This window comes from Corvus cornix, chromosome 4A, assembly GCF_000738735.6.
Source record: "Corvus cornix cornix isolate S_Up_H32 chromosome 4A, ASM73873v5, whole genome shotgun sequence".
NCBI classification, from domain to species: domain Eukaryota; kingdom Metazoa; phylum Chordata; class Aves; order Passeriformes; family Corvidae; genus Corvus; species Corvus cornix.
The window spans coordinates 8,947,553-8,961,105 of NC_047058.1; the positions used below are offsets into that span (position 1 = coordinate 8,947,553).

Consider the following 13,553-nt stretch of genomic DNA (forward strand, 5'->3'; position numbering starts at 1 on the left):
TAGCAGTAGCATATTCAGCTTACTTAAATTTGCAACTCTGCTGGATATAAAATGAAATTTTCTTAGGCCTTTTAATTAATGCAGTGTGCAAGACTGCGCTAATTTGTATTTGAGTAATATAAAGCATTGCTCAAGTAAGTGTTTAGGCTCCTGTGAGCTGAAGTAACTGCACACCTGATTGCACATCAACGAGATCTCCGTGGATGTTTTCATGACTAATTATATTCACTTATTCATGGGACTAGAGCCAAGCTTGTTAAAATTAGTAAGCTTCTCATATGGTATAAGCAGATAATAAAAACATACTCAGTAGTAGAAAGTTACAGTCATCATTCACTATTACTGCAGGCCTTTGCCCTAGGGTATATCACCGTGTCCCGCAGCCGTAGGGGGGAGGAGGAGAGAAGATCCAGGAGACAGGAATTGTGCAGCAAGATTGATTTATTTAATTATTTTACAAACTCTTTTATAGACTTTTTTCTTCATAGTCTAATTGGACAAAGATCAGCCATCCCTTGGGGGTGATTGGCTAAAATCCTAAAACATCCATTGTCAAAATATTTTTCTACTATACCATAAACAAGACTTTTTGAGGTTGCAGGTGTTTGGTTGTTTACAGAACTCTGCTACTATCTCTGTGAGAGAGAAAAAGTCTCTCACGGACTTAGAAAATAGCAAGAAAATCCTTGCTAGCAGCATTTTTGTATCCACAATTCACCATGGGGCTTGTTTTAAACTAATAAAGTATGGTAGAAATCAGAGTGCCTCTGCTGCATTTCCTCAGATTACTGCTTCCTCTATTTTTTACCTTCCATCTGATCAGGGGTTCTGAGAAGTCACGTAACATGTGTCTTCAGTAGGTAATAAAAATATCTCTTAATTTCAAGAGTAATCTTGCTCTGACTGTCTTTCATTTGGTCTTCATTGGATTGTGTATTGGTTTCACATGGCCTGGTTTTTGGTAGCAGGGGACAGCCACAGAGGTGGCTTTTGTGAGAAGCTGCTGGAAGCTTCCACCATGTCTAGCAGAGCCAAACTCTGACGGGTATGAAGATGGACATGCTGCTGGCCCAATTAGAGAAATTGGTAATGCCTCCGTGATAGCATATTTGAGAAGAAAATCAAAACAACGCAGGGCATCCTGGCACAGTGCATGGCAATGTGCCAGTGCCGCCACCATTTCAGTGCAGCCTGCAGCGAGCTTTGCCTGCCTGGCCACCCCTAGCCAGCCATACCGCAGGCAGAAGGGTGGCAGCTTCTCCTTCCCGGCACCCCACATGAAGAGAAGCATTAAATAGCACCAGTGCCGCAGCAGCCGCCACTGCCTGCACGGTGGTGGCAGGGGCCGCGTGGTTGGCAACAGAAACGTGGCAAGTGATTCTGCGACGCAGAACCTAAACAAAATCAACCTCTTGGTGCTGCGGGATGCTGCAAAAACCTTTGAATTCGTGGAACTTGTTGGCAATAGTACCTATGGGCAGCAGTTTTTCTTCTAGATGGAGAAGAAGAGGAAGTGAAGACATAAGAGAAAACAACATGGTGGCACCAAGGTTAGTGAAGAAGGAGGGGGAAGAGGTGCTCCAAGAGTCAGAGCCAAAATTCTTCTGCAAGCCGTAGTGAGTACCATGGTGAAACAAACTGTCCCCCTGTAATCCATTAAGTCCAGGGGAGATGCAGAGATCCACTCGCGGCCTGTGGGAAAAGTGCTCACACCAGAGCAAGTGAGTGCCAGAGAAATCCAGTGGGAGACCTGAAGAAAGAGAGAGGGCCCTTGCTTCCAGAGATAAAGAAAGAGGGCCCTTGCTTCCAAACTAGAGCAGCCTATCCTTACAAGACTATACCTGCGGATGAGTGACCCATTCCACAGCAGTTCTGGGAAGACTGCTTTCCCTGTGGGAGGGATTCACGGCACAGCAGAAGAAAGACTCCTCTCCCTGAGCGAAGTGAAAAAGATCTCAAGTGACGAACTGACGAAAACACACCACGCCCTGTCTTCCCTGTGCTATCAGTGGGAAAGAGGGAGAGGCTGGGGGGAAAAAAGGGTGTTTTAAAGGCTTTTTTAACTTCTGATTATCCTCCTCTGACTCTGTTAATAATAAATTTACTTGATACCTTTAAATTTGAACCTGTTTTGCCCTTAGGGTATTTTTCTCCCAGTCCTCATCTCATGAGCCATTCATTAATTTTTTTCTGCATGAACAGCTTTCATGGGTGCCTGGCGTTTGGCCAGTGTCAAACCATGACAAATTACAATATCTGACACAAAAACTAACTCAACCTCGTTCTAATGGTTGAAATTCAATTACCTAATACAAACTATTTGTTTCTGTAGGATGGAGACAAACACAAGGGTATTGAGGATGAAGGTAAGAGCAACATTTATCAAACATGGATTAAATGAAGCAAAGATTTGGTGAGTAGAATTCCATCTCACTTCTTTTGAAGGACTATGACAGCTTTGATTTTCAGAGCCTCTAAGATCATGACATTATGATATTGAAATTTTAAGAAATAAAAATTATACCATCAGTCTTCATTTTCTGCACTGCTGCGTTTGGAACAGATTACAAAATACAGTTTTCTGTTATTTTTCAGTGAAGGAGGAAAAAATCATGAGAACGCTTAGTCTAGATTTTCATCTTCCCTGCCCACTGAACAGCAGTGCTGTGATGCATGACCCTGACCTTTCCCAGCCTCGTATATTTTGACTGTTTGCCCACTCAGCTCCATCCCTACATTTTAGTGAGGCCGTAAACAAAAGATATGGAATGGCATGCCCAGCAAATCACAGAATGCTGAAAAGGTCAAAATAGTAGTGCCGAATGTTTCTACTCTGTAATTTACAGAATATATGAGGCATTCACATCTTAATAACTCATTCACATGACAAACACTGTAGAGGGAATGTAAAATCGCAGCACATGAATTCCTTCCAGTGACAGTGTTTCCAACAAGCATGGAAAATGGTGCAAACTTTGCCCTGTGGTTCTCTTTTCTGAAACATTAATATTGTCTGACTTTCAATGCACAATAGCATATGTCTGTGGACTGTGCAGTTAAACGTCTCTGTGTTTGCAGTCAGGCTCAGAGCCCAAAAGGCAATGTCCCTGAGGCAAAAATCCAGGTCAAAGCTTTCTCTATCTGTACTCCTTCTTTGCTCTTCTTGGAGCACTCCCCCAATGCCAGGTGATTTTATTGTCACAACATTCCTGAAAACTAGAGAAGCAATATCCTCACCTTAAATGAGGACAGAACGCTGGTAAAGGTCAGGAGAGTTATAGCAGAAAAAAGCCTCACAGCTCTTACCAACAGCTCTAAGCCCCTGCTCTCCACCAAGACCATCTTTTCTACTTCCTGTCTCATGGACTGAACTCCATTTTTGCAGAAACAAACTTGTGCCCATTTCCCAGACACTAGTCAAATGAAGTAAATTGAGAAACCAAACAAGAGATCCTTTAGCCAAGCTCAGCACAGCTGCATGTCTGTGGCAGCTGAAGTGATGGTTGCATTTGTTAATGGCAGTTTAATCCTAGTGAAGTGCTAAAGGTCCGTGTCCTGGACATCCCCACACTACAGTCACCACTTTCAGAGGAAGATTTACTGGAGCAAGACGATTTGAGGCATTCTTCAATCATCATAAGTTAGCTAATGCCCTTGAATGAATGCCTTGGGATAACTGTAAGTCAGGATATACTGGAGTGCTTCCTCTTAACCACTTTCTTGGAACAAAAAAGAAGACAGCGGATTGATTTATAGTATTGCTGTTTCAAAACTAACTGCAAGGGTGTCTATCTGACACCAATTAATCAATCTTTTCTATACAGACAGAATCATGGTGCCCTCCGAGTATATACTGACCTAACATCCACTGAACCCAACATAAGCAATAAAAAGTTTATGGAAAAAATACAGAAAAAAATTTGTAAAGTGCTAAATCTTAATTTCTGACATATCTGTGCCAATCCCATGAATCCCAATGGGTGTAAAAACCATGGATCAGCAGTCAGAATTTGGCTTGTCTTTCTAAGCCCATTAAAACAAAAGACAGAAGTGTGCCAATGAACTGTTCTGTTTCACAGATGAAAACCTGGATTAACCATACAAAAAGCAAAACAACAGTGGATTTACACCAGCTGAACCACAGATCCCAGCCCAAGTCTCTGAAGTGCAGCATTTCACCATTACCCCGGAGAGAAGCATGAATATTAACAACATACCAAATTAGCATCAAAGCATTAGCAGTAATACACTTTGGGTATTTAGGGAACTACTTCTAAACCTAAATGTCAGACAATTTGTCTCTAATATTCCCTGCAGATTAGTACAGAATGATTGCAATAGATGTAAATCCTGCCTCCTTTCCTACAGGCACGTACAGCTGAAATAGCTGTGGAGCTTTATACTTTGTGCTGCAAAGGAAGGGAGGTCCTAAAGACCATCCTCCCAGTTTCTCTTTTATTTCCTAGTGAAAATTGCTCCTTCATGTATTTCTGTGCTGAAACATGGAGCTTTTGGTACGAGAGTCTGCACTGCCTGGGGGGAGATGATTTTCCAGCACTGAGTCTGGGATGATTCACACAGCAAGTTTGTAACCTGGTAAAGGACGGGGAAAAACGTGTGAGGTTTGGTCCACCCGTGGGAAGAACAGGGATCTCCCAGCTCATCTGTGGGAGGAGGTAGATGCAGTGAAGAACCATGGATGACTGGAAGGTATGGAGGAGCCAACAGTGAAGGTACCAGCTTGCTCCTCCAGACAGCAACAGTACAGGGAGATAGGGCTGTGAGATGAAGGTGCAGCGTGTGGAGAACTGGGGATGGAGGGAACCGAATTTTTGCTGGTGTTGGGGTGGAGGGGACACCACCCACAGGTCTTATCTGCCTTTAGTCCCACCTTCCTTCTGCTCTGCCACTCACATCTGAATTTGTGAGGTGGTATGGGTTACTCCACATGGACAGAATAAGGCAGTAGAACATGATTTGGGGCAAGACGATCACTTATCCCACACTCAGGCCTCACACAAGGAAAGAACAATAAGTCTCTATGGATAACTTCCAGTCAGCCTCTTTGCTGACTCAGGACCCATTTGGATCAGGTCACCTCTGATTCCTCAATGTTTGTCTCTTCTATGCCATCCCAGCTGAGCTGGGAGGTGCAAAGCTCTGGGTTTGACCTGGCTTATGGAAACCCCGATCTACCTCTGAGAGCCCCTGCTAAGCCCTAGGCTGGTGAATGCCTGGGAGGAGCTGAGGAAAGAAAGGCAGCATGGAGTAACCAACATCCAGGATCCCTGTTTTTCATACATACTCACTACATTCCTGAGCAGTTATCACACATGACCCTTTAATCTGCAAATCAAAAGGCATGTCCACAACACTTAAGAGGCCTAACCACAGACAAGTATCAGGGCTCTTTCCACACTGCAAGCACACTAAATAAGAATTTCTTCCCAAGTTCAATTTCAAATTACTTGCTCTATTTGAGGCATTTCACAGTTCAAAATTTCTCTATTGCTTTCTGTCCAAGATTACTACTCTATTCAACTGCTTATCAAATACCTGTATCTTTAAACATGAAGAATGCAAGATTTAATGAGCAAATCTGTAATGAGAGACAGTGCTGGATTGTCTTGAATAAACAGGCTTGGTATGAAATGAATGCCTGAAACATCTTGCAGGGCTTTTTTTTTTTTTTTAACAATTATTATTTATTTTTAAGAAGAGAAGTGGCATCTCAGTGAAAATTGGAGTGACTGTGGAGAGTGAAGTGGTATATTTAAAATGTCAGTAAATGCAAGAATTTTCACTTCTCTAATAATTCCTTTCAGCCACTGCTGCAAACCAAAAGGGCTTTTTTACTCCTAACTATTTTCAGTCTATTCCTACACCTGTCAGCAGATGTAACTTTGTATATTCCCTTGCACTTGTTTTACAGTAGCTCTATTGATCTCTATTGATCTGCCTAATAATGAGTCCCAAGGAATTGTGCTGTTAAATCTTTTAGAAACAAAATCTTTCTGAAGAGTTCAGCTATTAGGAATAATGACAATCCTCATAAACTATGTGTTTTCTTTCCTTAGCATCTTTAGAAACAGAGAAACTACCATGACAAAAGTGAGTTAAACCCCTTGAGGTCCTCCCTGTTCAGTAAATGAATTAACACAGAGGATGCTTGCTTTGTTTTGTAAGACTCCTGCTACATTTCTTAAGTAAACATCTGAAAACAAAACCAGGACATAGCTGAAAAGCGAATGATATGAAAATTATATATTCAAATAATATATACCCAAACATGCAAAATTCATTGCACTCAACTAACTCATTCATAAGGAAAAGACTTAACAATGCAGTCACTGTAATACATGGTACAGAATTAACATCTTTAGTGTCTGTTTTGATACTGTATTTTTAGCTTTTTTTATGCTCTGTGGAACACACAAATGAAAAATAGCAGCCATGGTGCAAGCTAGAGAACTCTGGCAGCTGCTTTTACATAGACTGGCTAGATATAGATCCTTACAGATCTGTGTCCAGCCAAAAATCAGCAGAGCACAACTATACTCCTTTCTCCCACAAATGCCTCTGCCACACTGTTTTTATACCAGCTGAGAGCTGGCAGCACAACAGCTCCCAGCTCCCAGGGATCAGATGAATTTTGGCTTCTTGGTGCTACTAGAACTGTGCAAACTCAGAGGAGAAACCTACTCTGTAATCATGTAATCAAAACACAAAGGAATGGTTTTCCTTCTTTCTATGTTCTCAAAGCACTAAGAGTGAACAAAGTTAGCTGGAAAAGAATTTTAACAAATGAATTAAGAAATAAATCAGCAGAGCAATGTACCAACATGCCATCTTAAGACTTACAGCACAGCATGCTCCACTTGCCGTCAGACAGCTGTATGTGAAAATAGATAACAGCTCTTTAAAACTTACTGCTCACAGCCCCAAGACACCTGACTGAGGTCTCAATCTTTACTCTTCTAAATCACAAAAGGAATGATCTAAACTCAGGGATTTGGCATGAACAATCCATAAACACACTTAGGTTTATATGGTCAGTCAAAGTAACAGCAAGCTCCTGCTCTAAAAAAGGGGCCTTGAACAACTCAACTTTGAATCACAATGGCATACACTTTAATAAATTCACAGTCAGAGCTTTACATGGGAGATGGTCTTAAAGGCCTTCTGCCTCATCTCCCGGGCACAAGAGCTGAGTGTATTTCGGCCTGTACTATCAAATCTGATTTTAATGTCATGAAGACAACTCAGGAATACTTTTTGAGGAAGAACATTTTATTATCAGAGTAATACCATATATTTACAAAACAGACACTATATAGTAAGAACAAACATTATTTGTTAATACGGAGGTACAGTAAGATTAAATGTATCACATACCATGCAATCAAGAACTATTTCTCTACCGACCTCTATGCAAAAAACTAAAACACAAATAAAAAGGGGTCTTTTTCTAGTTTTGCTTTTACAAAAAGGAAGCAGTAAATGGACAATAAAAAAAAAATTCAGTCGTTATTTCCTAGGTCAGCCCAGAGATGAAGTGATTATCTGACTTGGTAAAGCAACTGAGACAATGAAACTGTTTTGGACTATTTCTCCAGTCCTCTGGGATGCTCTTTTGTCCTCCTGTCAACCCTCCCCCATCTCTGGCTCTGTTTCTCCACCACAAGCAAATACAGAAAACAAAAAAGAAGCAAATTCCAGTTTCTGCTTCTCTCTAACCTTGATGGGATTGTTTTTAGATCTCTGTGACACTCCAAAGAAAAACAGAAAACACAAAAAGTACATTCCTGCTCCTTAAGAAGAACAAGGCAGGCTCTGGACCATGTTTGAAGCCTGAAAGAGCTCTTTTATCCACTGTCAATAAGAATTGTGCATACCTGTTTTCACTAAAACTTCTTATAAGATCTGAAAGCTAAAAGGTGAATACTGCAGTTTGGAGTAAGCAAATAAGCTGCTAAATAGTTAGGCCACTGCCTAGAGGCCTATGGAGATTTTGCATTGCATCGTGCTAATAATTAAGGATAAAGACAGTAAATAATTATTTATCTCCTCTACTTATACAGAAAAGACAGCTATTTCTTTAAAGATTAGTTTTCCAATAGAAAACGAAAATAATCTCTGCAGAACAAGTAGATGGATTAAACTCCACTTCTTTTGTAGTTTAGTGGCACATTTGTACTTGCATAACTACTGAAAAATCAGGCATATCGGGTGATTTGACTCCATGGGCTAAAGGGCCTGTAACACACAGAAATTTTCCTTTAATTTCTAATAAAATACTGAAGAATGTCAATTATTCAAAACTCCTAGGAGCTTAACAAGATTTCAAAGAAGTATTCTAGCAGGTGACCTTACACAAAACTTCCTCCCACGTTACATTGTGCAATCAAATGATTCCCAGTCCTTCAAGGCTCTGACACATTTCAGAGCCCAGCACAGCCTTCCTGCCCCACGCTGCTGGTGGCCTCCACAAGATGAAGTTGCTCCCTGAGAATCTTCCAGCTTTATCTATTTGCCAAGTTAAATCAAGAGGGAAATCAATGAACTTCACTGCAAAAGAAGTTAAGTTCAGGTTCCTTCATATGAATATGGTTTAGTGGCAATAACCAAACCCATTAACATATCAGAAAAAAAAGCACCATGTGTAAATTCCCTGATCTTAAGGGACAACTAACGGCTTACATTCCAGCATGTAAAGATGCAAGATTTGTATTTCCCTCTAGAGATATTCCAAAATCCTATTACTGAGCCACATCTCCATGGAGAAGAGGGAGTTTGTTTTAATTTTTTTAACTCAAACCTCTTTTTAATGAGCCAGAACAAAATGTTTTAATGCAAACACCAACAACAACAACAACAAAGAATTCAGTGCAAAAATAACAGAGTCCTGCTGGAACAGGGGAACTTGGAAGAGAAAATGAAGATGAAAGGAAAATGCAGGAAACAAAGACATGTAGTCTGAGTGCCTTTATTACACAGATTTATGCAGGGACAGTGTGCTCCCAAAGGAAATCATTAGAAAGTTGACTTTTAAGAAGTTAGACCAGGAGACTGAATTCAGCCTTTTGGGTGATCCAAAGTTCAACGATTGTGTTTTGCTGTTAACTCGGGTGGGGTTTTAGCTATGGCTCCAGATCCATTTCATATGCTCTTTTAGAGGCAATTTCTTTTCAGCTACAGACATTTGAGCCCTGTGGAGGGGAACCTAAATATGCACATATGCACCTGTCTGCAGAATTCATCTGGCACTGGCTGCTTCCCAGATCCAGTCCTGTCTTCCCTGTGCAACCCCTTACAGACTCCTGAGTCAATTCAGGTGTATGAGAGAAAGCTACTCTTTAAGATTAGCTAAGGTCACAAATAATTTATATTCTCACATTCAAGAATTGAAGTCCCATTTTTAAATAATTCATAGCATCCACAGTGCTTCTCTGACATTGTTTGGCACCTGGTTTAAGAACAAGGATGTGTCTTTGTACTCATCTCAAATAGAACCCTGTACAATTTCACAAATACCTTTACCACAATGTCACCAGCCCTCTTAAAATGTTTCACGCTGATCCTGCTCGCCATTAAACACCATTCCACCTCTGAGTCCTAGCCAGCTTTGGTATAAAAGGAAGAGAGTCAAGCTCAAGAAGGAAAGTGCCACAGTTTCAGCACTGAGTGAATAATCCCCATATGCAATACATCTCTTGTAATTTAAGCTCATGGCACCACAGTCCTCAATAGCAACTATAATTCTGCCTCTTAAAATTAGAAATCTATTTTCAAGTCACTGAAAAAAACCTCTGGAACCTCAATGCTGAGCAGTTTTTTCAGTATCACAATGCCCCACAGCTCCCCAAAGCTAGCAGAACTCTCTAACATTATTTTCTAACATGACTGAAAATAGAGGCTGCTAGCAGAGATTCAGATATGTGCATTCACAGAAGAATATATAACAGGAGTGCGAAAAGCATACAAGCATTTTAGTCAAAAGCCCTTTCTGGCACACATTCAGAACAACCTGAAAATGCACTGCTTTAACTTTTGAAGGAATCTTTTATGAGAATATTTGTCTTAGGGTGAATGTCAACTGACCAATACAGCACCAATGTAGACATATATTACTCTACCAATTATATATTAAGAAGAGTATCAGTGCTTTATATTTAATACCCATTGTAACCAATTAGTACAGCCATCCCCTGATGTTACACAAGTTCATTCCCTTAAATTGCCATGGCAGTAAATTCTACCATTATAAATGAGAAGCTGCAAATTGATTTGCATGTAATAACTACCACTAAACCTTTCTTACCACTTCCAATTTATCCCATCTGCTACCAGAGTGGAAGTTTAGGATCTATTATTCCCAGAAGGGGACTTACCCAGCTGGACATCTATAACAGTTGGCTGGTTCTCCATGGGGAACAATGGCTTTGGAGGTTTGTCTGTGAGTAAAGCTAGAAAAGAAAATGAGAAAAGGTAATGGAAAAATTGAGACCAATGATTGCAAAAGAAAAGCTCTGTCAAGTAAGCAATCAAATGTTTGTATACTTTATGGCATGTAAACATTTATTACATACTATAGTTGTTACACAGTCAATGTGTTACCACCTTCCTTGCGGCCGTGGTGATCCCCTTATTCAACAGAAATGAGCTATTTCAAGAATTACGTTTTTAATACAAAGCAGAAAAACAAACTCAATTTCTCACTTTTAACCTACATGTAATAACTAGAACAAGCAGTTTAGACGCTCATGTTGCAAAGTTAACAAAATTAACTTGAAGTGCCAGACAAATCTATCTCAGTGTTACCAGTCCCAAATTGTCTTTATGCCTGTCCAAAACAATACATAGAAAACTTGCACATAATTGTTCTTGAAAGACCCTAGCAGCTCCACAGTAGCTTAGACTCCCACCCCAGCAGGTGGGGTACCTGGACCCTCTCATCAAAGCCTGAGTGGGGACCCTGCCTCCTGCTGGGCAGAAATATCTCCATCTGAGAGCAGGAAACAATATCCCAGCCTTGTCCGACCAGGGGACTGCTCCAGCAAGCAGGTAACACAACTATTAAAAAACATACCTACAGGCACAGGCTTCACGACCCTGTTTGAAAACTTAGGGGCAGACAGTGCAAATAGGTTTTGTAAATTTGGCTTCGCTTGAAATAAACAACTGTGTATTCCTGGAAATGGGGAGAAGTGCTTTTAATTAAGTATAGCATCTTGCACCACATGAAATTAAACATTTCAAAATTACCTTCAAACTTTTCCTGTTAAAATTCATCACCTGAAATTATTTGATCCAAGTTTGTAAAATAAGCAACAATTGTCAACCTACAAAAGAATTTTACATCCACAATGGCCTCAACAGTGTTTCAGTATCTGGTATTTACAACACTTTTTTTCCTTAGCTTTAATCAGTTTTTCAGGCTTTTATTGCTACATTTATTGCATTATATTATTATTTTTCATTTCTGGTACTAAACTGTACTCAGTACATGGAGAAAAGTTGCTGGAGCAGCTTCATCCATGCTGCGTCAGTGTGCTCAGGCTTTCCTTGCTCAATGTTCTCTTCATATCCCATTCCCACCTACACCCTTTGTAACCCAGTCTGACCAGGGCTTCCCCATTTCCCTCAGCTTTACTTGCAGCCTTTGGAAGTTTTCTAAATGTGCTCCTGCATGTCACATTTTAAATGGTTATGTTCTGCCATTTTCTTCTTGGAGACTAATCACCATAATGAACTGACAGCCTGTCAGAGCTCTTTCCATAGGAACTGAAATGGCCCAAAGGGAATTTGAGATAAGAAGTCAACAAACTGCTCTTCAATGTCAGATGTGTTTACTGAAAACAAAGGCTATTCTTATTTTAGAGGTCAGACATCAGATCACTTATTCACCTTCTGAAATTCATTTTTGGTCCTTCTTAAACAGAAAGGCAATACAAGATGTTTTCAGCTACCAGTCTTACATGGTGTCTGCACTTGATGAAGTCCAGAAACAACCTTTATTCAAATTCCTGCTCCTCTACAAGAAGTTTCTTTAATTCTAAGAACAGTTTTATAGACATATGGCACTGATTTCCAGTCTTGCTCAAGGAAATGAAGAACAAAAAGTTAGTGCTGTTACTGTATCAACATGTATTTAACAAAGCTAACGCTATAAACTCTTACTTGACCTCCCACAAAGCTACATGAAATTAAAACAGTTAAATGCACTGTAAATGCTCTTCCTGTTATCCAAGGGGCAGTAATCCTGCTATGAAACTGAACCTCCTTCATGAACTGTCAAGGGAAGAGCTGGGATACAGCTGTCTAAATTTTTTTTTCCCTTCCAAATGCCGTGGAATGTGGCATGTCCCTGGGCTGCTCTGTGCAACAACACATACATGGTGAAGCCACTAGAACAAGGATGACATCAGCTTCCCACGGCAGCCACCCAAACAGACCTACCTTTGGAAGGTACTGGGTCTGACAATGCAGCAGCCCTAAGGGGTTGCTTTGCCTTTCCTCATCATTCTAGGATTTCATCCTGTGACCAGGCTGGGGACTGCCTTGGCTGGATTTGTTTATTAAGTGCTATCAGACAGATACAGCACAGAACTGAGACTGAGGGGAGGCTTCTATGCCTTGTCCCACGATAACAGCACACACTACCTGGGGTGTGGCTGGAAGCCACAGGTGCTGGATGACAAGCTGGAAAGACATTTCTTTACCCAGAGGCACCTGGCAATACATGTGTCTCCTAAAAGAGCCTGGTGAATATGGCCAGAGGCTGTTTAGCATCCAGACTGCTCAGAGACCATCTAAAGTGCTGTTTCCTCCTATGCTTATATTCGCCCCATTCAAAAGTAACACAAACTTTAGAACAATAATCACATTGCTGTGATTTCAACAACACTTGTTATTCCATTTGTCCATAAGAGTTTTAAAGACACAGTGTTGTACTAATCAATACACTGATGTGATCCTCTGCAGCTGTTCATACAGGTGCATTTTCTTTCCCAGCATACATGATACTTTTATTCTCTTTGTCATAGTCACAAGGAGTATACTGTCCCACCAGAAGTGCTGCAGAAAAGCAGAGAAGAGACCTGTAAAAGATTTGGTCTCTCCAGTTAGTTAAACAGTGATCTTTGTCAGATAAAGCGGAGCATGATGTGCTGCACAGGTCAATGTTTAGCTACTCACAGGACCAGCTAAAGAAGAAAACTGCCTTAAAGGAGTGGCTCCTGCTTTTAAGCACCAGTGAAGCCTCAGAGCCCAGAAGCTCATTTTTTTCCCCCACCACAGCACTACTGTTTAAAAAATCTGTCATTCCATATTCAGACACACTAATGAGTTCTCTTGAAAAAGCACAAAGCAGTTGAAAACAAACAGCCTTAGGATATCATTACTTAGGGATAATCGGTGATAACCAGCTAGAAAAACTATCAGGCTTCTCAGTAAGCACCAGTTCCTCTACAGTTTCTTATTTGGCACAGCTCTACTTCCCCACACTATTTCCTACTTTCCCTCTGCAGCAGTATTCACCCCACTCCAGTCAG

The 13,553-nt window shown here is 40.7% G+C and overlaps 1 protein-coding gene across 8 annotated transcripts in view; it reads right to left on the reverse strand.

Moving 5' to 3' along the window:
• IL1RAPL2 (interleukin 1 receptor accessory protein like 2) overlaps positions 1 to 13,553 on the reverse strand; it is a 396,752-nt gene that overhangs the window by 107,866 nt on the left and 275,333 nt on the right. For 7 of the 8 annotated variants that reach the window (XM_019290846.2, XM_039571947.1, XM_039571944.1 and 4 more), the window contains one exon: positions 10,392 to 10,466. The exons of the other annotated variant lie outside the window; for it this stretch is intronic. In XM_019290846.2, the coding sequence (XP_019146391.1) occupies positions 10,392 to 10,466 (75 nt within the window). The remainder of the gene's footprint in view (positions 1 to 10,391; positions 10,467 to 13,553) is intronic. 8 annotated transcript variants of the gene reach the window in all.